The sequence below is a fragment of the Phallusia mammillata genome, chromosome 7, assembly GCF_965637545.1.
Source record: "Phallusia mammillata chromosome 7, kaPhaMamm4.hap1.1, whole genome shotgun sequence".
Classification (NCBI taxonomy): Eukaryota; Metazoa; Chordata; class Ascidiacea; order Phlebobranchia; family Ascidiidae; genus Phallusia; species Phallusia mammillata.
The window spans coordinates 343,330-368,708 of NC_137258.1; the positions used below are offsets into that span (position 1 = coordinate 343,330).

General features: G+C 38.9%; 1 protein-coding gene across 7 annotated transcripts in view; it reads left to right on the forward strand.

The window, feature by feature from the left end:
* LOC145237232 (uncharacterized) overlaps positions 1-22,323 on the forward strand; it is a 32,552-nt gene extending 10,229 nt beyond the window's left edge. For 2 of the 7 annotated variants that reach the window (XM_080100022.1, XM_080100017.1), the window contains 23 exons: positions 843-971; positions 1,408-1,519; positions 2,815-2,878; positions 3,975-4,126; positions 5,676-5,834; positions 5,946-5,966; positions 12,013-12,075; positions 12,618-12,702; positions 13,192-13,295; positions 14,266-14,445; positions 14,958-15,072; positions 15,130-15,200; positions 15,509-15,637; positions 16,401-16,491; positions 16,667-16,807; positions 17,277-17,404; positions 18,018-18,160; positions 18,753-18,856; positions 19,546-19,722; positions 20,152-20,344; positions 20,649-20,771; positions 20,881-21,043; positions 21,102-22,323. In XM_080100022.1, coding sequence (XP_079956148.1) covers positions 843-971; positions 1,408-1,519; positions 2,815-2,878; positions 3,975-4,126; positions 5,676-5,834; positions 5,946-5,966; positions 12,013-12,075; positions 12,618-12,702; positions 13,192-13,295; positions 14,266-14,445; positions 14,958-15,072; positions 15,130-15,200; positions 15,509-15,637; positions 16,401-16,491; positions 16,667-16,807; positions 17,277-17,404; positions 18,018-18,160; positions 18,753-18,856; positions 19,546-19,722; positions 20,152-20,344; positions 20,649-20,771; positions 20,881-21,043; positions 21,102-21,149 — 2,695 coding nt within the window. In that variant the 3' untranslated portion in view covers positions 21,150-22,323. Of the gene's footprint in view, positions 1-70; positions 157-842; positions 972-1,407; positions 1,520-2,814; positions 2,879-3,974; positions 4,127-5,675; positions 5,835-5,945; positions 5,967-11,014; positions 11,764-12,012; positions 12,076-12,617; positions 12,703-13,191; positions 13,296-14,265; positions 14,446-14,957; positions 15,073-15,129; positions 15,201-15,508; positions 15,638-16,400; positions 16,492-16,666; positions 16,808-17,276; positions 17,405-18,017; positions 18,161-18,752; positions 18,857-19,545; positions 19,723-20,151; positions 20,345-20,648; positions 20,772-20,880; positions 21,044-21,101 lie in introns of those variants that run through there. The other 5 variants (XM_080100021.1, XM_080100018.1, XM_080100019.1 and 2 more) reach the window with 5 other exon arrangements.
* The last annotated feature ends 3,056 nt before the right edge of the window (positions 22,324-25,379 follow it).

Sequence of the window (25,379 nt, forward strand, 5' to 3'; positions counted from 1 at the left end):
CTGTTCGATTGATTCCTGGGTAGGTTTACAATAGGCGAGTGTCATATGTGTAGCAAACCCATGTAGGAACGCTGCTTTGGCCACAATGGTGGGAAGCAAGAAAAAGAAATCGAAGAACAAATTGAATCCTGCATCCCCGCTCAGTTCACCAGTGACGTAAGTTGGTTGAAACCTTTGCTGCGAAATTCGGTTGATTAATGAATTATCTATATCAATGTTACTGTGTTTCAAACAAACACTTGAAAATTTAGCTCCTGTGTATAAAGAAGAAAATCTATAGGTTTATGTGAGCGAGATATGCGGTATGATTCAGCTAACTTTGTTTGTTAGCTAACGTGGTTCTACACCGTGCAAAGTCATTCGTGGTGAAAAGTTTTGAAGTGTATTGGTGACAAGTGGGGCGGAACGTCATTCTATTTGCTTTTCCCGTTTCCTCACGAGCAGTCATTTATTTGTTTGCTTCCAAGAACGGCTGAAACTTTTCGTGTGGTCATAATATTATCATGGTCAAGGAAAGTTTAATTAAAGTTCGTGTCGTGTTTAAAGTTGAGTCGCCTGAAACGTTTCGTGGCAATGTGCTGAACATGTATGTGGTGTCACATCAAATAACATTAAGTAAAAAAAACTGATGCGGACCAGCAAAAATAAAAAAAATAAAAATAAAACTAAAACTATTGGTTTCAAACAAATTGTTTTTTCCATTGTACAAAGTGTGGTACAATATAACAAGTGAATTGGAAGTGTCTTGTACCAACTTGTGATTGCACCACCACAGGTTTTTGATGCAAAGTAGCAACATGTATTCCCCCATTCCCCGCATAACTCAACATGTTGTGTTGCAGCCCTGAACTTCCAACTTTGGAGGAGTTGGAGAACGATGACCAGCGAAGCGAGGAAAGTCGTTCAGGCGTGACGAATAGTTCCGGTTCTTTGGCGACACCGAGCAGAGCGATGAACGGTGAAATCAACATGTGAGTGCAAACCTCAACTTCGCAATGTATGATTTGAAATTCTTTAAACCAGCTGCTTCATTTGCAATGGTGATTTTATTCCTGCGATTGAAATATAAGGGAATGGATTGATGGACATTTGCGTAAAATTTGTATGATATTTTATTAGAAATTATTATATCGCGCCCAGCACACCGGGTTTTTACTTATTAATGAACCGACAGAAGCATACGCGGGGTTTGCACAGATAGTGTAAGTGGATTATGGTGTAATAATTGCGTGGAATGGACCCGCTTATGTGTTTGTTCTATTTAGTTCAGAACATATGCATAACATTCGTGTCAGAGCTGACCAGGTTTTCGTCAACGTTTTATTTCGACTTGAAAAAGTTTTCAGCTTCACAGAGCAGCTGTATTTTATCCGGTCATGCAAAGTTAAACTTCAGATGTTTTACTAGGTTGGAGCATGACCTAACGGAAGGCAACGAATTTCACGACACAAACGGCCATTATGTCGTCGTAGAACAACGCTCTGGTGCTGATGACGCCACAATCCCCATTCACAGATCGGTAAGTTTCGCCTTATTACGTCATAATAGGTTAAATAGGGGCTTCGGCTGAAGCATGGTTGTGACGTAACAGTATATCGGAGGTGGAAAAATCGGATATTTGTTGTGATGACGTAATACGTGGACGTTTGTTACGTCACAGTTGAACAGGAACTGGTCGCGCTGTTAACTGGATTTTTCTTGCCTCGTTTCGAAAGCCTTCAGTTTTGTAGAGCAATATTCTTAGCGTTGGTAACACGTCTGCTTGCAATTTGAGACATTAACACCAGGGCGGCAGCTAAAACCGAAACCAATGTGTTCGCTTTAACACATGTTTGCACTTTCGGTCTGTATTGTGTCAATTATGCGGTGAATAAAAACCTCGTAGGTTTCCCGTGGAGCACACGACTTTGTACTTAAATAGTTGACCTTGTGAGTTCTCTGGCTACTTGGAAACGGAAGCTGTGATTGGCTGATCGGGTTTCAGGGTGTATTGTCTGCAATGCATATTTCCACCCATAATAAAAACTTCCTCCATTTAAAAGTGGATTTACCCTGTTGTCTCGCGTAAAGCAACGTTTGCCCACCACCAGAAATCAGGAGTAACAAAGCTTCCACAATAAATTATTTGATGATTTTTACGTCGGTTATTTACACTTTTACATTACATACACAATGTAGGGTTCTTAATATTATAATAAAGAAGATAAAAGCCTGTTTTTAAGTGCAAAGCATAACAACGTTTTGCATCAAATTAAAAAAAATAATTAAATTATTGTAGGAGTTTAAAATTATTTTTTTGTAGGAATTTTGTGACATTTGTTGCCTTGTAAATCTAAATTGTTACTAAAACATATAACAATGAAGAGAATCATAATTTTGTGGCATATATACAAGACAAAAGCTACCAAGCCGTTTGTTGATGTAAATATGACGTCACTTGTGGTTCCACAGTGGCGTGATAATGTTGAGATAGTTTGGTTGTGGGCGTCTTGTCTTGTCTCGGTTAGTTGTGCTTCTGTGGGTTCAGTAAAGGCGTTTTAAAAAGCTTAAGTAAGTGGTTGATATATCAACAAAGTAAAGTGTTTTTCTTTTATTACAAAGTTATTTCTGACATAAAGATGGTTTCGTACAGAACCGAGTTTCTTAACTTAGTCAGCAGGCTTGTGGTATTTTTGAAATAAGTAAGTTTAAGATAAGATGACACAACAGTTAAGCAACTCATAATGCGAGTAATGTGAAAAGACTATACTTTGTGAACAGGTTTGTAGATAAACATTGAAAAGTTAGTTATCATATTTTGTGTTTGTTGTTTAGAAGTCAACCACATCTGAATCCGCCCCAGTCAATCCACCACAAAGCAACGGTGCAAGCGAAACAGGTAGGCACACAGACCATAGTGGTTTCCACCAAATTCAACCGCTCTCATCAATTATTTAAAGAAACTGACACAAATTAGCATTCATCATTTCAAAACCATCAGCTTGAAAGGTTTCGATTGACCGGCTTATTGTGTTGTCATAATACGTTTATGACCTCATATAAGCCCTATAGTGACGTAGGTCAGTGATATGAATTGTGTGGTAGTTAGCTTACACCGGCTGCCAGCTAAACTGCGGCCCGAAATATCTTTGTTTGTTTTTGTAATCGATTCCGGAGATCGGTAGAAAGGATTGTGACGTCATAGACGGTGAGCTATTGTGACGCATTTATAACTGATCTTTGTTATCGATTGTTAAATCGGTTTTGCAAATTACTTCTTAATGTTGACAATTGAAACCTTTTATTGATTAAATAATTGATTTTGCCAGTTTAAATTAGATATGTTTGAAAAATTATTTTACTTTATTAAGTATAAGTTATATATGTAGGCGAATTTGTGGGTTAATTTATGTTTTAGAGGGTAAATTCACATCGGTTGGTGCTCACACATATTGTATTTCGGGATTTTTTGTCGATTCGAACATTTCCGTGGAATTCACCGCAATAAGATATTTATGGAAACATGAACGCTGTTTTGGGAAGCAATAAGATGTCGATGGCCAAACTCGACTGAAATAAAATTTCTTATGAATTAAAATGCCGACATTTTATGTTGAAAGAATTTAATTGTTATTTGGTGTTATTCATAGCACTTCGACGCTTTCGTGACAAATAACGTAAAATAGAACGTTGTAATAAATAAAAAGTAAAAAAAGACAGATGAAAAAATGAAATTTAGGTTGAATTATTGCCTGAGAAAGTGATCGAAGAGCTATTACTTATTATTCAGTTATCCATCGCATCCTAATGGTGGTAAAACAATAGCATTTTCCAAATTGTGCAGAAGGAGTAAACAAAAATGGAAAAAATGTACGTCCTTCTATTGTGGGTATTTCTGTCCTAACAAAACATTTCGAACCCGCGAAGTTATCTCAAGAATAATAAATCACATTTTTTTTCGCATTATCATTGTGTTCATTTATTTTTCTTTTCAGACAACCTCGGGCTTGCGGAACCATCAACTAGCAAACTTTTCACGACCAAGGAATCATGTAGCAACGTCACAAGTCAACCTTTGACCCCGTCACGCTCCACCAGTGAAACATCACGTGATCTCAACACGCCATCGCCAAGCCCGAGCTCACAGGTGTAACCCGAAAGGAATGTAATTCGACGAAAAAGCACTGGTCCGAAAAATTTGCCGAGCCAAATGAGACAGCACCTAATTTGACTTTTTTAGATGTTTTTCGTGCATACCTTATTAGCTAAAACCGGTCGCATCACATGTTCTCATTTTACCAGCCAATTTGTCCACTAAAAAAAAACTAAATACAAAAGTTAGCAGCTCGAAAAGCGCTTTCGAATGGCCTGGTCTAAAACCTTGCATTTTTAAGGCCAAAACAATCCTCGCAAGCCGGTTTTGAAGGTTTTAATTTTTACCCTTTCGTCAGCGTGTACATATAACACACATATGCAGGACAGCAATACGATGCAAACTTATTTTCGATTCTGGAGTATCTCTAAAGTTAAACAAACCACGTTGAGTTTGTTGATTAAGCAGCTGATATTTTGTTCTGGCCTTGATAAGCATGTTGCTTTGTTATTTCCACCTTAAATGTTTCACCAATCGAAAAGCAAAATACTAGTTGTAGTTTGTTTAGAATTACACCAGTTGAACGAAATAATTTATTAAATATGCAACCTGGTGAACGAAACGCCTGTTCAGTATAATCGAAAAGCAATCAAATCAAACAAACGCATCCGCCATTTTTCTTTCTGGCATCTGTAATCATGTCGATATGACGTAAACATCATGGCATTCCGCCGACCGAAACCGAACCTCATTATTCCACGATCTGGTGGTTGTGCTGCCACTGTGCGGCGGTTCAATGCGAAGGTCATGCTTGCTTGGACGAGCTTTACTGCCCTCAGGCGCATTCGATATGTTTTATAGCCAACAGCGTTTGTTTCCACCACAGAATCTGTCGCACAAACTATGATAAGAAACTAAAGTTACAAAGTTTTGAAACATTGCAAACTAATGCGGGCACTGATCCTTTATATAGTCCACTGATGCCTTCAGTTTAATGTTTCCCAGGGCATGTTTGCATCTTTACAGTGTCAAGCGGCTGTCCGCAGTAGCCTTTAGGTGTACAGTTTTTAAAGTAGCCTTTTATGTGAAGGTTTTTACTTAATACAGTTTTTACTTCATACACTTCGTGCGTTTCTAAATGCTATAACGAAGCATTGTGTGTGTTTTCTAAATTCCCCATAAAAATGTTTGAAACGCAGTAAAATGTGTTGGTGGTCCTTCTCAGCAAATTCATCTTTGCACTTTTTTACCTCATAATGAAACAGGAAACTATGGCTGAATAAAATAGCGCATTGTGACAAAACAAAGCACTGTACAATTTCCGGACATGCGTCTTTCCTCTTATTGTTCTACTCCTTAATTTTGTTTGTTGTCGTTTTGTTTGTTGATTTCAAAGGGCTTTAAACATGAGAGTTTAATAGTGTGGACGTGCTGAAACAGAAAGTTCAACCATTGTGTTCTCAGTTATGAAAAAAACTGTCCCTGGTGTTTTATGTTATTATTCCGACAAAACCGATTCTCTACAACGTACACGTTTCCATTTTACCTGCTATTCTATAAAATTTCTGCTCGCACTGACGCTTTTCTTATTTATTTTTTTCAGTTTTCTAACGACGTCCCTATGGGCTCTGCAATGTATAAACGCGACGCCGTTGCTCTATATCTCCCTCTAGCGACACCCGATCATCCGAACTTGAACTCAGCTTCCAAGAAAAGTCCCAGCGGCGGAAGTTTGACCAAACACGGAAGCAGGAAGAAAAAGGTACGTTGTGCAATTTTCTGTCGTGTCAGTGTGCGCTGGAAGTGATCAACTTTTAATGAAGCTAAATTCCGCAAAACAAATATTTAAACGCAATTTATTTTTTTATTACAGAGATCGGGATCGTGGTACAATGTGAGTAGAATTGATTTTATTTATTTTGTTATTTTACGGCGCTGTAATTTCGCCGCCAGGTGTTGCTACTGAGTACTATGTTAGTAGAAAATGCCGAACAACCGTTTCGTCCACCAGGTTGCATATTTGACAAATTTGTCGTACAACTAGTGTAATGCTAAATGCTAAAGTAAACTTGTTTAGCATTACACCAGTTGAACGACAAATTTGTTAAATATTATGTTAGGGTTAGCGTCACCTAACGAATGAATCGTGTAACTCGCGTCTGTTTAATGAATTATCCCGTGGCGAGAAATTTTAACGCAGTAATACTGCTTATTATGTTTTCGAAAATCCCCATCTTTCGAGGAATTTCAATGTGAACTTTGTCACGTGGCAATTTTTCCAGTTTTGTGGTTGACTCAATCTTTTATTTTTCTTCTTTTCATTTATTTTACATTTATTTTAAAAACATTTTGGCCCAACACGCAACCAACATGTTTTTTTGAATGAAACCAGCGACTTTCCGCTGCCAGACTCACAACATGTTGGTTTGTTGATTGCAAACACAATAAAAAGTTGTGCGGATTTCCCGATAAACTTCCACTTGCAACTTACACTAACATTTGTAATTAAATTTATTTTCACCACCAACTAAAACGCAAAACAACTCAACCCAAAACTTACAAAACACAAACGAACATAACACGACGAAGTTAGGTTTAAAAAATTAGCAAAATCGTTGTGCAAAAATATTTATTGAAACAAAAGCATTTTAGCGCTTTATATAATCTGGTTAACATTAAGTTCAGACTTATGTGGATTTGAAGCTACAATATCACGTAAAAAGACTCAAGAAAGCACGTTCCTGTGCTGAATCTAGTGAATTGTGCAACGTTGCAAGATTGAAGTGACTAAGTCTTCCTGTGTAAGACAAACAACTTGCAGGGGATTGACGGCCCATCCAGTGCTAGCTCAGTCGCGTGGTTGAAACGGTGAAAAGCTTAAAAGTCAGCAGTGCCCGGGGCGTGTTATGGCACACAGACTAACGAGGCTCGTGGTAAACAACTTCTGTATGAAGCAGTCGCATCTCCACTTACAGTTGCCGGTTCCTTATGTTTGCTACTACAGTGGTTTGTCGGCTAGTTGAGGACTTGGGAATAAATATTACACAGGTTTTGCTGCGTTTGTTTCTGGCGTTTTGTAAACAGTTTTCTAACTAACTTTTAAATGTTTGTTATATGCAGTGGTGTATTATGTATAAGCTATTTCTGTCAAGCATAATACCATCTGAAAATAGTTCTTCTGCCAATTGTCTTTCAAGAGCTCTATAAAGTAGTGAATCATGTTTTTCACTTTGTCAACATTTTGTTTGCTTCAGTTTCTCATTTTTAGTCAAATTCAATTGTTTTTAGTTGGATCACCAGGCCGAAGGTCGGTAGAAAGTTTAAACTGAACTCGAATACAAAAGTTGCACAGGTTGCAAGTCAGTTAGGGTCAAGTAAAGTTGAATCACATCACACTCTTCGATCTCATGCGCAGAAAACTTCCTGTCTTGCATCTGTCTCGAAGATTTCCTTTACTTGTGGAGATACTGCGTCACTGAACAGACTGTCGCAGTTTTTCAATGTGGGAGATTGGGTTTAGTTGCTCCTTCACCAACTTGTGACCGCTTGATTCAACCAATAGTGGTTAGTTTGTATCAAACAGCGGACATTGACATTATTGATTAAAATGGAACATAAAACCTCAATTGAAACTGAACTTCGTTGAATTTGAACTGAACAGTATCTAACCCTTCAACAGACAGGATGATCATCGACGTTCACCGTTTATTTAATTAAATAACTAAGAACGGAAAGTATTTTCCAAGTAACGAAATCTGACGATGAATATCTTGGAATATATATTTCGCTTAATGGCATCTCCAGTTCCAAATTGAAATGGAATCTTCAAATTGTGTTCAAGAAAGTCAGTTTAGCCGATTTTGATTGTATTACCGGCTATAGTGTGATGGAAAGTTTTTGACCGTCTTCCAGTTTTGTTGACGTCTCACTTTCGGTAAATACCGTCTCATTTCGTCCACTGGTATTTTGCAGTAACACGTGAAAATCATCACAACACCCCTCTTCACGTTGGGTACTTCCCCCTGTCCGGCTCGAGTAATTATTTCTTCATAATATAACGGAAGGAAGTTGTACAATGGCCCGCACGGAAGTGGACGAGGGTGAATAATTGAACGATGTCGCGGCGTCAACTCACTTTCTATCTCTTTCTTCTCTCGTCGCGTGTCAAGCCCAAGACGCGCCAACAAACTCAATAACTATCGAAACACTTTCTATTTTAGAACTGGCATAAAGGGCAGGAAAGTTCTTTCTAGAATTGGAGATCGACTTTTACTACATAGTTAATCAGGTTAAACTATAGTTGGTAAACATTTAAAAACAGCAAAACTGCTTTTTTCATCATTATTGAAACACAACAATCAATTTCCCAGCAGTGGATCATTGTGGATTGACAATACTAATTGTGATTGAACAATGCCCAATGGCACACTCAGCGCTGATTGCTTGCGGTCGCGGTTGGCTGGCTTTCCTCAATCAGCACGTGACCACGACAGGCGCACAATGTGACGTCACAATGCTTGTGCAGCGCGCGACTTGCGCTTGCGGGAAGTCGGGTTGAGTGTAGGGTTGTTAGAAGCCAGGAAGCAGCAAGGGCTTGGTGAGAAACAGCAACAACAGTTTTGATGCAGTTGTCCGCATCATTGTCAGTGATCGAGTTTGGATTTTTATCTTGAATTTTTTTTTTGTCGATTAAACTGAGTTCGATTTGCGTAGTGAGTGTTTGGTGAGATTTATGGAAATATTGTTGCACTAGAACTGATGGACATCGCCAGTTTCCTTTTGTCAGATATGTGTTTGTTTTAACCTTATCCAGTAGCAAGCTCCTGTGTTGTATTTGTTTGAGCTAGATTTTGTTGCGTTAATGTAAGCAGCGGACAATTTTATCCTCTTTTAACGAATCTAATCTGCGCCTCCACTGATTTTGAGCTATGTGTAAAAAGAACGACGGAAGCTATACACTTAAGTTATAAAACCCAGCAAACCATAAATGTTTGTTAATATCTGTTGGCTTTACCTTGCGGTTTTGGTAAAGATTTTTAGCATTTGTAATGTGACAAATCGATTACTATTGATCCCTCTTATTACACTTTCCAATATCTTCTCTCCGCTGCTATTAGTTTATGTGCAGTAATCTCATTTTGTTGGATTCTCGCAGTTCTACCTTTAACTTATGAGAAAATCTTTGAAACGTAATCTAGAGAAAACTAGCTATTAACAAGACATTGCAACAAAAATTGAATATTGATTTTCGTGCCATGTATGTTCCCATGCGTAACCAGATAAAATCAATAGGCGATGAAAGGGTATTTCATGTGGTGGGCAACCAATATAGAAATGTTTTGTGCAGTTCTTACCAAATATGGCAAATATATTCGTGTGTTATAGCAGTTAGTGCAGTGACTAGCAATCACGTCAGTGCGTTATATTTAGGAATTTGGAATTTTGTAAATTCCAGGAAAACATTTCGTGTTGTTTTATGGCGAAGACAGTAAAAGATCGGTTGGTGCCAAGTTAATGTTTGTTACGTTGCCCAAGCTGAGTTTCGTCGAAAGTAATAAAATCTGCATAAAAAAGAAAATTTGGACTGACATGTTACAGAGAAAATAGAAGTAACCACGAGTTTGGGGTGTTAGTGAAGGTTTAAGTTTAGTGATTGTACCGAACCCGGTTTTAATGACTTGTATGTGTCGTTTTTCCGCTGTAGTTTCGACCAGTTGGCGTGAATTTGCTCACGTACTGAAACCGTGCAGTCAAATTTTGCAACATTTCCGTCAAACTGTCAACAAACATTACAAAGCCGCCAAAAGATCTGTTGTAATCTTTTTTGCTTGAATTAAACAACTAAAACCGTTTTCCGCTTAAGTACAGACAATAATAATGGAATATTTTTTTGTATTTTCCATAGAAACTAGCGCGATTAGTCGGAAAGACCCCATTATGACGCAATAGCGAATGTGTTCGGGAGCATCATGAATTACTCACATGAGAGTGTGAAATCATTTTCGATGATTTACAAACCGTAATACAACGTAGATAATGATTTGTCGCTATTGCTTCATAAGGAGCGGGCTTTTATTATTTCTTGTCAGATGTTTATGTGACCATGCCGAGTTTTTGTGCGCGTTGCTGAAATTCGTTCGAAATGTTTTGTTTAGCTTTGTGATGTAACAGACTAATGACAATCAAACGTTCGTCGTTTCCTCCTGACATTTGTCACGCCGCACCAACCGCTGTGAATTTTGTGTCATTATGTCGATGTCGAGGAATTCTTGCTGCAACTGTCAATGTGAATAATAATAAATATCGGATAATTCCGCGTTGCAATTATTATTAATAGCAGTGGCTGGTTCAAGTCGGTTCAGATCGGTTCCTAATTCGTTGTATTATTTGGTTGTACGTTTTAAGCAGATTTTGTAGATAACTGGATGTTGTGTTGAGCTAAAAAGCCCGGCTGAATCATTACGGGAATAATCATTAATCTGTATAATATATGAAAAATATCATTGCGATTCTAATATTAGAAATTGTTGACATTGTAATATTATGTCAGTCCCTTGAGCCGAACAATAAATAGCTTCTTATTCCGCGAATCTCAAGGGTAACGGTTTGTAATGACTGCATAGAAAACCGCAATACCTGGGTGACTGCCTGGTTATTGCGAGGCGAGGTTTTACGCAGGTTGACACAGTGGGAACTGGCCTAGATAACAAAGCAGTGACGCTATGCAGGTGTCATGCATCGAATGGTGAATAATATGTCGTCGGAGACTATTTGTGCGCAAACAGTTTGTTTAGGATTTGCACCGTCTTGTTGGCGAGTGATTATGTTGATCTGATGTGTTTTGCGGTATTATACGTAGCAGCAAATGAGCTACTGTGATATTTAGTGTTGTCGGATGCGACACCAAGGTTTTGCAGCAAATTAGAAAGCAAGGTTTCTGTTTATTTAACATTCTGCTGTTGATGTTTTTAGTTTAAAGAATTTTTACTGATTCAAAAGAGAATTTACTGATTTACTGATTTCTGAAAGTTAACTCGCACAAAGCTATGCTGGCTGACTGCGACAAAACGGTGGTTCCCCTTCTCACTGTCACACTGGGAACCATGGAAACCCTACGTCACGACTATGACGAAATGTCAAGCTCTGATTCCTCTAAGAGCAGCAGCGGAGGAGTGGGAGGAGGAGCGGAGTCCGAAACTTTTCCTCCGCGCCCCTCCAGTCAAAACTCGCTCTCAATTCCTTCTACGTCACGGACCCGGGTACGCGTCGAGACTACTCGCGAATATCTTTCTGACATCACTAACGGGGGAATCCCCGGTGACCCCACTTACGACAGCGACTCGAGCTGGGTAAGTCACGTGACAAGCGCCGACAGCGAAGCGCCACTCAACTCGCCAGACGGAAAAAGCGCCACGCCACTCGACAAGACGCCACGCAAGACTGTGGGTCGGAGTTTGAAGAAGATGCATTTGAAGTTGAAGACAAAGATGCATTTGTCGGACATGGATGCTTGTACTCCCGAAGTTGAGGAGGTTTCGTGTGATTGGCAAGCTGGCACGACATCGAAAAGTTCCAGCCCCGATTTCCCTGTTTCTCCCGTCGAATCTCAACCTGTTAAGGAAAAGAAGAAGAAACGCGGGTCGCGAACCAAGCGCTTTTATAGGAAGGCTCTGAAAAAGTCTGAACTCAAGGTAGTTGCCACTAAAATAACACCAACATACACCCATACACATGTACACACACTAACAGACAAAACCACATCAGAGTAAATATCAACAAACTCCACAATGCATGGCCAACACGCGCCAACAAATATATTTTTTGTTGTGCTGCATGTCGCAGATTTTTTTTACTTTTTTTGCTCGCTTCTCGACGAGCTCGCTTGCGTGACGTCATCACCAATGCGCGTGTGTTGACGAGACTTGTTTCTATGGCGACAGGCGATGACCGAAGCGGCGGCATTCTCACCTTTTCTTAGCGACATGCTCGAAGGCGTAGACAAAGTAGGTGGAGGCATGGCGTGGTCACATGACACAATGCAACGATCTGATTGGTCACCTGAATGCCACGTTGTCATTTGACTGGTCGAGAATTCAGTTGCCATAGTTTGCGGGTGTCGACCTGGGTGTTGGTGGTTTTTTTCACTGTTTGGGCGATTTTGTGTTTTTATGCCTTCTAACTGGTTGACCGGTGTGCATTGAAGCATGACAGGTCACGTGCAGGGGTCATTCCATTAAAAATTTGTACTTGTTCCTCAGGTTTTGCGGATTTTCGTTTTATCTCATACCCCACATAAATGCATGTCAACCATCGCATACAGAATGTTTTAAATCCTTACAGCATGAAAATAAAACACAAATAATATTCAAATAACAAATCGGTGTTTCTGATGTAACAAGAAAAGGAATCGGTTTTGGTGCAAAATGATTTTTACATGCCAGTGTTTTCTAACACAAACTCTATTACTTTTGGATTTAAATTGTAACTTACTTGCCGTATAAACATGCCTCCGTATATTTACTTTGCGCGTTTGGGATTTTTGCAGGTGCTCAGTCCGTCATACAGACAGAAGAACGAGGACTTCCACAAATTCTTCAAAACTCTTCCTGACACTGAACGACTGCTTGTGGGTGAGTAGTGTGTTTTATAATCAACGAATACATTGGAAAGGTATATATTCTGCCGATTCATGAGGACCACCATGCGATAATTTAATGCGTTTATTTTTTGTTAAACATGACAAGAAAAAATTATGTATGACTGACTTGAACTTTACAACAACACCAAAAAAAAAAAAAAATTACAAAACTTCAGCCATCAAATGGGACAAAGTATATTAAAACGTTTGTCGTTTTAAAAGCATTCAAAATCACAAATATCTCATTTAATATTTTAAACCGTTGCATTGTAAGTGTTCCCCGATACAATGGTTTAAATTTAAACCTTATCAATGTTCCTCAAACGCAACATAGCTATGACATTTTGTTCATATTTTTACGTCCAGCTATTTTTACATCACGAAGCCACATGCTGGCACTGGTTGTGAAAGTTCATGATATGTAAAATGAGGCGGTTTCACATGTTGCAGTTTGTAAATGTTATAAATTGTTCGATTCCAGATCACACGTGTGCTCTTGTCAAGGACATTCTCATACAGGGAAGATTGTACGTCTCCCAAAACTTCGTCTGTTTCCACTCCAAGATCCTCAAAATACAAACAGTTGTAAGTTTAAACCGAATTTGTTGCGCACTTTTTATTTGTTATCATTGTGTCACACCAGTGGTTTTCGACCTTTTTCATACCGCGACCTATTCTAGCAACCAAATGTACCTTGCGACTTCCCTTTCAAAAATGAGCGTGTTTATTTTCTTTTTCTTTAGAATAAACTCACACAGGTTGAAAACCACTGCATTACACGACACAACACATGTTGACTCAATGTCATATTCAAGGTCATAAAACGCCCAAAATAATAATCGCTAACTTAACATTTGCCAGTCAAGGATCTAATTTTAAAAAAAATTCATTGTTCCTTGTCCTGCTGCTGTGTGGCGTCACAATTAGTATGCAAATGGATAAGGAACGTCCTTTCCTGTCTCATTGTCTTTCCTTCTATAAATAAAACGTTTTCCATTGTCTTACGTTTAGCGCAAAAAATTCCGCGATTCGCATGATTGGCAGCCTTGGTGCGTTCAATTATTGTGAATATATGAAGCTGAATTCAATATTCAGGCTTTCGAACATCTGTTTGTCGGCTTTGCCCTTTTATAACCCAACTGTAAAACCAGCAACGTGGCTCAATTGTATAACATTGGGGTAGACGTTTTGTTTGAAATTGGAAGGGGGTTATTATTTATTAAACAGTAAATCAACAAATTATACTTTTGGCAACACTAGCCAATACTGCCGATCTCTTGTCACAAGCCGCACTGATGAGACCTTATTGGTCGAAACAATGTGCACTGTCTGCAGCTTAAACTTTAAGGAGGTTTAATCTGACATATGCTGGACAACTATTTGTTTTGGTAAAGAAAATATGCGCATTCCACCGGAATTCCGGTAAAAAAACTGTTTACGTATTGTTAAACAAAATTAATCATCAAAACGGTACGCTTTTCTCCATTTTATATTTCAAACTGTTTTATTCGATCCCGAATTCCGAATTTTCACCCGAAAAAACCTTGTGTTGCAGATCCAGGTCGGGTTCAAGGACATCACGACCTTGACGAAAGAGAAAACTGTTAAGGTCATTCCGAACGCGATCCAACTTCAAACTGTCAGCCGCGGTAAACTGACTTTCACAAGTTTCACGGCACGCGACCGAGCTTATCAACAAATCCATAAACTGTGGACCAACGCTCTGCAAGACAAGGTAGGCGAAGTTGGCTTGCAACTTTTTGTATTAGTTATGAATAAATTGTTCTTTCCAAAGAACAAAATATAGAAAAGGCGTTACAGCATTTTGCTTATTGTGATTGAAAAAAATCAAAAACAAGTTGTTATGCTTGAAAGAAAGAAACTTATTCTTTTGGTATCTTATAAATTTAGTGACGCCCGAAATTCAGTGAGGTTTTTGTGACGAAATAAACTATACACAAAAGACGTTTAACTTCGCAATCTATGCGCTGTATAATCATGCTTGTAATCTAAGGGACTTGAATTTGCCGCAAGCCGCATCGCAAAGGTTATTTCACAACTTATTCGTATTAAAGAACGCCCGCGGTGGGATTCGAACCCATGACTGTATTTTGTTGATTTTGACTCTTCGACCCTTGCTTTTGAAGTCTTTCTAAAAATCGATTAGACTTGATTTAATCCAAAACATTTAAACCGGAACCTGAACGCACCGAAACGATTTTCATTCAACTCACATGTTTTAATCAGCCGATGACGCCCCAGGAATTATGGCGAAATATTCGGGACCAGTACGGACATTATCTGGGTTGCAGCTCTGATGACGATTACGTGAAACCCGACAAACATTTCAACTATTCAATGGGTAAGTTTCCTTTCTTGTTTTCAACTTTACAAGTTGTGACGCTTCAAGCTTTTGCAGAAGGCGAATCTGTGGATGGAAAGAACGAATCATATCACAGAGGAAAAACGAAGAAGAAGAATTCACAACAGGTGAGGTTTCAAGTTTGTCTTTTTAGTTTCTTAAACTTACAACTTTCAAATTGATTTTGCAATTTCTTCATGTTTTTACCACATCGAATAAGCTTCATTTTTTGATGCCATGAGCATTTGCCGAAACGTTTGAACAATAAAGCATGTCGCTTTTTCCGTCTATTTGGGCCGTTATTTTCACCATTAAACTTATGAACAGATCCGTGTGTAGAGTTCCTTCATCCATGTTCATTGCAAAACCGAGCAGAAGTAACCAAGTGATTCAGTTAAACGGCGATAAATATCAAATTTAAACTTTCTATTTGCAGCGCACCGGTCGCGCATCTAATAGTGACATCACAAAGGTTTCACAACAGAATGGAAGGATTCCTTTCGACCACGAGAGGTTAGCGTCCATCATCGACCATTCGACAGGAGACGAAAAGTCTTCGTTCTCTGTGAGTAAACTCTGCTGGATGATTGTGGTAAAAAAATTGGGGAGAAATTCTTCGAAAAACGCTAAAAGCTAAACTGGAGAAAACGCTTAAAAACTTTCCAAACCCCGGCATTGCTATCTGGTAATGATGTAATAAATGTAAAATTGCGTAATAATCGTGTTGGCGTCGTTTAAAATTCCCGCGTGAGAGGAACCGAAACAAAGCGAATATTTCTGTCACGAATTTAGCGCTAATCGGAAAGTTTTCGACAAAAAAATAATTGCAGCCGTCACGTGTTCTCTAGCGGTGTCACGTGGTCCGGCCACGTCGGTCGAACCGAAACTACGTCACTACAACACGCGTGACAGTGCTTGAGTGTGTTTGTGTATGTGTGCTTGTGTTTGTTTGTTCGTGTGTGTGTGTTTGTTTGTTTGTTTGTTTTTTGTTTGTTTGTTTGTTCGTGTGTGTTTGTTTGTTTGTTCGTTGTTGTTTGTTTGTTTGTTTGTTCGTGTGTGTTTGTTTGTTTGTTCGTGTGTGTGTGTGCGTTTGTTTGTTTGTTCGTGTGTGTGTGTGTGTGTTTGTTTGTTCGTGTGTGTTTGTTTGTTTGTTCGTGTGTGTGTGTGTGTGTGCGTTTGTTTGTTTGTTCGTGTGTGTGTGTGTGTGTTTGTTTGTTCGTGTGTGTTTGTTTGTTCGTGTGTGTGTGTGCAAGAAGTTGGAAAAGGATTTAGGAATTTCAGTTTTACACAAACTTAATCCGTTTTTTATTGCAAACTCCGCATTGCAGGGTTCAATGGACGACCGTGAGTTATTTGACGACGACGATTCATTGCCGAATGAGAACGGACAGATTTGTGAGGAAGAATGCGAAGATGCCGGTAAATTCGATAAAATATTTGTAATTTCAAACGTAAAACATTATCAGGACGTTTCGCAACCTTTATTCAAGCAACGAATATTTGCTTTTATCCAAAGTTTTGTTCGTTCAACAACTCGCTAATAACGCCCCCCAGTAATTTGTTGTGGTAATGTTAAGTCTTTTTCTTGTACCAGGTCCAGCTGACCACCCAATCCCGTGTTTCAAGCGAACTTACCTCCAGAAAACTTTCAACGTTTCCGTCGAACTTTTATTTGATACCATATATGGTGCTAACTGTCCATTTTGGAAAAACCACCTCAGCAAAGAAGCTACTGGTGAGTTGGGTTCAAACTTGTGACACAAATTCGTCGCGAAGGCTGAAAAATATGGGTATTTAGCTAGGATTTGTTTGACTAATAAGTTTATAAAGCTCTTCTGGCAAATGTTTTTATTCCGACGTTTGTATCGTGCACTGTACTAGTCGCTTGTTATTTACCACGATAAAAGCGACCTGTATATAGGACGTCGAAACGTCGGTATTAAAATACATTTGCCAGAAAAGCTTTATAAACTTGATATTATGCCTGGCAGCAACAGCTTATATATTATTTGACTATTATTGGCAATGTGAAAATGTCGATGTTGAGGTAGACACATGTGAACCTGCACTATATATCCAGCAACATGCAAATCACCCGTTTGCTTTGGCTTGTTGCAAAATAGTGAAAACAAAACTCTATTTTTCCCACACAAGTTGTGACTTTTAAGAATCACTTGTACACTTCAATTCGTTTTACTTTGCAGATATTACAGTCGGTCAGTGGAAATGTGACAACTCACAGTACGAGGGGCATCAGGTTCGCGTGCTTGAATATATTTTGATGCTTTCAAATCCGCTCGGTCCGAAAACTTCGAAAGTCACCGAAACACAGGTGGGTCATTTTTTCCGATTTAAGTTTGTACATTATCGAAACAATTTGGATTTTTAAGTTTGCGTAAATACCCACTACAAATGTTGAAACGAAAGGAAATCTGTGCATAATACCCTGCCTGGTGTGACTTGATTTGCAGTTTTGTTCTTAATTAAGCGAGCTCCATGTGTTTTTTCTCTTTTTTGGTATTTTTTTACGATCTAGACCAGTGTTTCTTAACCTTTTTATCATGGCCAAACCCCTATGATATTCTTCAGCCTTTGGTCAAAACCCTAACAAGTTACATCCCAGGTTTTAAGCCATTTTGTGCTTTTGACCATACGTTTTGCTGCCAACAAAGATTCGTTGTTTTGCTGGTTACGAACAATGCGCACAGTGTTCTTTGTTACGTCAAATAACTTAGAACTCAGTTACAACCTTCCAATGTTTTGCCATCCAGCAAATAAAAATTTCTTTTTTAGGGACTATATACAACTATAGTTTGATTAAAACGTTTGCCGGTTTTTTTTACTTCCTTCGTCGAACTCCTGATCCGGTGGTACTGAACTCCTGGGGTTCGATCGAACCCAAGTTACGAACCACTGATCTAGACATTAAACTTTTTCGCCACTAGGTTTGGTACAAGGAGAGCACCGCTGGATGGAGCTATGGAGTTGATTGCATCGCTCAAATGCACGGCGTGCCATATTGCGATTATTTCACCACAATCATGAGATACTGCATGAGAAAAATCACCAAAGACTCATGTGAACTCAGGTCAGTTTGAACGCGGGTTTTTGTTGCAAATGTCGCAAGTTATGCATGATTTGAATCCTAAATTGAAACCATGCGCAGCATAAATTTGCTTGCTCTGTATTTAGAGGCAGTTAAACTGTTTAAACTTTCGACAAACTAAAAAGCTAATTTTGCAACGACATGCATGTTATGCAAAAGTTACATAAACTTGCTGCTTTTTGGTGACAAATAAAATCAGAACAAGGTCTAACGTGGCCATTTGCAACCGCTATTCGTCACAAGCCCAGTAACATGCGATGATGATCGGTGCGCTTTGTTTACGCGAATAATTTGGCCACACTTAACCATCTGTCTATATATAAGCTATTGCTGCCAGGCATAGTATCAAGTTTAAAGGGCTCTTCTGGCAAATGTCTTCGTCAGGGTTAACCATATGTCGTGGCGCATGAGTTTCACAGAACCGGTGACTAAAATTGAAATAAACTTTACCTGCACGAAGTTCTCTTTACATGCAACTTATCAGGCACGTTGTGGTTTGTGTTGCACTGTATACATCAGTGTGTTGTTTTAGGTTGGAATCTGTTGTAAAGTTTAAATGTTTTTTACATTTCAGGGTTTCTGCCGATATTAAGTTTAACAAGACGCCGTGGGGATTGGTCAAAAACTTTATTGAGAAGAACGCTTACAGCGGTATCGATGAAAACTTCACTAAACTGGGTAAGCCGCCATCCAACATTTGCTGTGCAGTTGTACAGTTTGAATGTTTTGATACAAGCCACATAAACTGCATCTTTTCTTACTTTTTTGCCAAACCAAGCGTTCTGCTAACAGTTAGTTAGCTGCTAACTCAATAACCATAACGGTTACTGTAATCCAATGTTTGAACTTTTTTATTACACTTTGTAATTCATGCAACAGTAACATAAAAAATAAAAATAATACAACAACTGTACCGCCATAGGACCGTTTAATGTTGTCAGCCACAATTGTACCGCCATATGATCTTTTAATGTTGTCAGCCACAATTGTACCGCCATGTGATCCTTTAATGTTGTCAGCCACAATTGTACCGCCATATGATCTTTTAATGTTGTCAGCCACAATTGTACCGCCATGTGATCCTTTAATGTTGTCAGCCACAATTGTACCGCCATGTGATCCTTTAATGTTGTCAGCCACAATTGTACCGCCATATGATCTTTTAATGTTGTCAGCCACAATTGTACCGCCATGTGATCCTTTAATGTTGTCAGCCACAATTGTACCGCCATGTGATCCTTTAATGTTGTCAGCCACAATTGTACCGCCATAGGATCATTTAATGTTGTCAGCGACAATTGTACCGCCATAGGATCGTTTAATGTTGTCAGTTCCAATACGTCACCACATGCATTTTCTTATCCCAGGCCCGGAGCTGGAGGAATATTTCGAGCAACAGAAACGTCATCAACTACGTCAATCGTCAGCTTCCGAACCCGCCATTTGCACTTTCCCACGCCAGCGACTCTCTGTCGCATCTAGTGGCGACAAAAAGCGTGCTACGAGCGAAGAAATTCTACAACACCAAATTAACCCTGCAACTGGTCAGTGATACTTCATGATCCTAAATCATTGACTTGAAACAAAAGATTACAAACAAATTTTCTACACTGCATAGAAGTGGTTTGGATTTAGGAGCGTTATAAATTGTTCATGAACTGTTTTTGTCTAGTTATCACTGATCTCTAACAATGTCATTGTTGAAAAATATATGTTAAGAGCGCATGCTGTATTATTCAAACGTTTCGGCAAATGCTCATACTATCATCAGTGATATGAAGGCCACATCAATTGCATCAGACAAGCATGTCGCTTTTTCCGTCTATTTGGGCCGTTATTTGCACCATTAAACTTTGCATAAGATTTTGTACAAAAGCTGCAAATGAAAACCTCATGCCATTTGATGCCGGTATCAACTGATGTAACTTTGCCACAACGCAAGTTAGTCCAGCCTCACATGTTTATTATTGCAGCAGCAAACCAGCACTTAGCGAACGGTGACGTGCGAACCGGAGCAGCAGGGAACGGCGTTGTCATAGCAGCGCCCTCCACCTCCCCACTTGCCGTGCCGTCACGTGATCACAACAACAACAATGGTCACGTGACCAAGCTGTCAGCCAACGACCACTTGACCCGTAGGTGGCGCACCGGAGCAGTGGTGTTTATGTGAGTCAAGATGTGATTTCTATGTTATGCTATTCTATTACCTTATGCAAATAGAATTATAAACAAGTTATTAATAAACATAAATATGAAACATACATCACTATTTCACATAAGCTAGTCACATAAGTCAACACAACAACCACTGAACTTAACATGCTGAGCTCAAGCAAGTTGCCACATGCACAAAATCACTCGAGCATTAAAATCAATCTTGCATAAATAAACACAAAATAAATAAATTTAATTGGGGAACAAAGTTAACAATTCTTATGTTAAAATTGACCGTATTTTGTTTCTTGTGCAGATTTTCGTTGTTGATCTTCAGTAATTATTCCTTGTATCAGCGGTTGAACTCACTAGAGGAAGTTCACGCATCAAAATCGAGTTTGCAATTTGCAGATGTCGGTCAAACTAAACAACAAAACAGGTGAAATACACTAGAACCACGTGATCTGTACGACGGTTGTGATTGGCTGATGTTGACATGAGTGCAAAATTATGTCGAGTATTAATCAAATTGCCATTTTTCCTCCCAGTGTTTACGACATGGTCGATCCGAAACTTTTATCCTCAACCGAACGTTTAAAGTTACTGGAGCGGAGACTTACTAGCCTCGAAACAGCCGTAGCCGATCACGTGACCGCGGAAGGCGAGCGGTGGCGACACCTAGCGGATAATTGGCGAGAGTTGGACAAAAAGGTTTGTGTCATAATTTTGTTGTTGCAATCCGATGTCAATTTAGCCATTGTTTGTGCAGATTGACGTCATTTTGTCAAAACTCGATGAAACCGAAATCACCACGTAACAGCGCCACCTGGAGGCGGTTGCTGAGGGCAACGTCACAACAATACGAGTTTGAGCGAAACTTGCCACTGAACGTTTCACTTGCTTTTACCCTCTTCTATCGACAAGCATTCCACGATTTTTATCCCGTATTCCCAACATTTCCTCTGCTGTGTTTTTATTTATTTATTGTCGCTCACGTTGTGTTTCTGACCCCGAAAAAAACGACGAATTATAATTTTTTTAACCTTGCAATTGCATTTCACTAGTTTCCTTGTAGGCGATGCAACTATGACGTCATAATCAAGCATGTGATGTCATAATCAAGCATATGACGTCATCGTGATCATGTTCCGCTTCATTGCGCTCACGGACAATCCCAGCTTTTTGAAGATTCGGATATTTTTGATGAAACTCGACCGGGTTTGAAAATATTCAAACCCGCTTTACTTCGGTGCTTTTCTACTTGCGCCACTGTATATGTAACATGCGCTCCCGCTATTCATATAATGGAAGGTCTGCAACAGGCGCGCAGTTGTTGCGTCATATTGCTTCGTGTTCCATTTCTGCATCTGGAAAATTTGGGTGAATTACAACCAAATAATAGAAACTGTTGCTCATTTGTGAAAATGTTGAAAACAAATCCAAATTTGACCCAAATTTTAATTCATCTCATTTAAACAAATCAATTCGAAATTTAACCCTGACAAATTAACGTGTCAGTTTATCTCATTTATCGATTCCCGCCTAAAACCACCGTCAGCGCAGTTGGTGCGAGATTTAAAATCTTCGCCAACAAACGAGCACTTTTTATCCTTTCTCGGTCGGTGCAGATTTGTCTCGCAATATTTGCTCACAATTACCTAATCCTGTTCGAAGTATGCAATAAGGCCGCCACCATAGGCAAAGGTTGGTCTGTTGTGCTGTTGAAAATCGACTGTTCCGGCGAGAAGTTGATTTTATTTGCTGAAGTTCCGAAGTTTGTTGGGGCGTTGAGCGATTCTGCTGTGTAATTTGCGCAAATTCGTATTTGATCGTGAGCGTGGAACGAGCTGTGTGTAGCAAACCCGATATTTTCTTCACCCCAACACCTACTCTATGTTGTCGTGCAATATTTTAAGGATGTTGTTTTTTCGCGGAACCAGCAACCGGCGCTGTTTGTTGTAGTGAATAAAAATTTAAAATACTTTGTGAAATCTTCGTGTTTGACACCAAAACCTTTTGATCCATAGCAAATTTACTTTGGTTACAAATCGGTTTCTGGCTGTGTGGCCTCGTTTTCACGATAAATATTATAATGTTATAAAACAGTACAAATCCATGCTGCTCTGTTACACAATTGTATGGGAGTAAAACATTTAGGTTCGGTTTGGCATTCCTTATTATTTATTTACATCACAACTTCACTGATATTTCGGTTATGATGCAGCTTAAGCGGCCTCACCGATCATGTCGGCAAGCATTAGTTGCAAAATCTTACTGCAGTTGTTCTTAACCTTTTTGGTGGAGTTTTCCCTCAAAGTCAATCACCGAGTTGGAATTTCTCCCTCTGTCATTTTTGTAAAAATGTTTGGTGCCCTTTATTAACAAATTGGTCTTTATTCGATTGGAAAATACTTTGTGACTAAACAATCAGACGTTAGTTAGACATTGGAGTAAAACCTGGAACAATAATTTAGGGACCAATGATTAATCCAATTTTCCCCTGCATGTAAATAACTTCATACTGCTGGGAGATTTTCCACCGATTATAAGACTACTATTTTAGTAGGTTTTGGGTGGAAGGCCTCCATTCAATTTCCGGATAAAACACAATTTCATCTGTTTGTGTCCCGACCAAACCGTGCTTCAATCAACAAACTAAAGTAAAAATAAAACAAAAAATTTCTTTTGTGAAACGTTTACGAAACAAGTTTTGTATTTTTCCTTGCAGAGCATGAGAAACAAAACTAGTGAAAATATTAAGTTTGCAAATATCGTGCTCCAATTTCTTATTGGTTAGGCAGAGTGCAAGATTGCGGGCACCCTATATATAGTGGTGGGATTCAGCCGGTTGCACCGGTTCTATAGAACCGTCTCACGAAGTTCAATGAGATCAGCGAACCGGTTAGCATTACTGGTTACTGTCAATGGACGTTTTGTAACAGAACCGGCTTTACTTTTGTAACAGAATCGACTGACAAAAAAATTAAATCCCACCACTGCCTATATACACATGTGCCGTGCTTACTACAATAATGGAAGTAATTTAAGAGGTTAGAGTGTTTCAAGTGCCATTAAGTTTAGTAACATTCAAAACCCAGCGCTGTTAGTTGAACATATTGATGTTTCCTCGATAAAGATGTGATAAAAAGCAGCATGGCGTAATGGCTGGTTAATAATATCTTGCGGTATTAGTTTGGTGTAGTGGCAGAAAAATCGGCCGAACGTTTTTCGGACGGTTGGATTTATTCTGCCATCATTATAAAAAGATATATTAGCAATTGTTATGATACTTGTCAGACAGTTTTGTTAGTAATCTTCTATACTCAGCAAAGAAGATTGTTTGTCCAGTATTAAAGAGCTTGGTTGAATATACTAGTAGCGAATAGTAGTATAAGAAACAAGCCGGACAAGGGCATTGGCAAAGTATATTGTCGATGAAAGTAAACTTTTTTATTTTTTACGATTTGTAAAATAACACAAAAAAATAATACCTCAATGCATTTGTGTTCGTGCCCCTCCTGTCGGTACGTGTAGGGGAATTATATTAAATTTCAAGTCAGGCATATTTCAAATATATGTGTGTAAGTATTGCACAATTTTCTCGTTGAAAGCATTTCGACATTCGCTTCGTTCCGTTTATGTTTATCTTGTTTAAATCTCATTCATCGTTTTTCCCGGCATTGTGTTTTGACACGCGGCTTTGCTAACCCCGGGATTGCTGACTCAAAAAAACCGCAAACTATCGCCGAAGTTCGGTGTGATTCAGACAAAACATCTTATGTTGACTTTCGCGACCATAACACCAGGAAGTCCGGGTACCAATGAAAAGTTCCCAAGTGAAATATTGATCAATGTATTGCCTTGTGGTTACATCATAATACCAATATTTTATTCAACGACTTCTTACTCTCTTACGATCGTAGATTGGGGATTTGTTGCTTGCTTCTCCTTTCATCGGCGAAAGTTTGAGATGGATTACCCGATTTTTTTTCGTTTTGTTTGGAAACCTTTTTCATTGTCACGGTCAAAGTCAAAATGTCGTTGAGGTTTTTCATATAAAGCACAAATGATTGCAAGTTGGCATAAGTTAACTTTGAGAAGGTTTTCGGTTCGGTTTGTGGTAGAAAAAGTAAAAGTGGCCCGAATTCGCGGACAATTACTTTATTGGTTAGGACAGTGGTTCTCAAACTTTTTTTTATTTAGGTAATTAAGACTAAGTTTGAGTATTACAAGAACTTTGTATTGTTTGATCAATTTGAAATGCAAATTCCCATGAAAATCGGTCCAGCAACTGAAATATATGACACAGACTTGCAAAAGTTCCTTTCGATACGAATAAGCCACGCCCAATGTATATGTATTTTATTTGCTGCGTTCTGCAAACAACGTTTATTGCGGTGTAAATCCGCTTGTTAAAGTAAAGTAGAAAATTACTTTGGAGTAAAACAGTTGTGTACTGAATCGAACTTTGTATTTGAGATTTCTCAACTTTTCTCGCAAAGACAAGATAAGCGTTCTATACACCAATAGTTCCTGGTTTATCAAAAGTTTGCAAACAGTGAATCTGACACAACTGCTTCATCCCAGGCCCAAATATGTTATCCTTTTGCGGTAGGAGTTTAACCAAAATGAATGAAAATCAAATTTATCAACAAGTCAATCCATGTGAAATTGTGTCGCTATGTGTTCTTTTAACAAGCGAAGTAAACTTAACTCAACTCATACGAACGCCACAGAATTATGCGGTTGAAACCTAAAATAAAGCCAAAACCAATCTACCGTGACTCGAACGCCCCCGATCCGCGGTGTGACGTCAGATAAATTCCAGAACTGAAGTTTGAAGCATCGCGCGTTGTGAAGCGTCTGTGGTAACTTAAGAACGGCCCGAGCAGTGAGATAACAAAAACACGTTCATTGAGTGTAGGGTAAGCGCTGTAGTACGGATAGCTCAGCTGATTCTACCGTTGCACTGTTTACTATTTGAATACTGGAAGTAAAAGTCAGTTCGCATTGAAGCTTTAGACTTTATTTTTCAGCTATTCGGTAT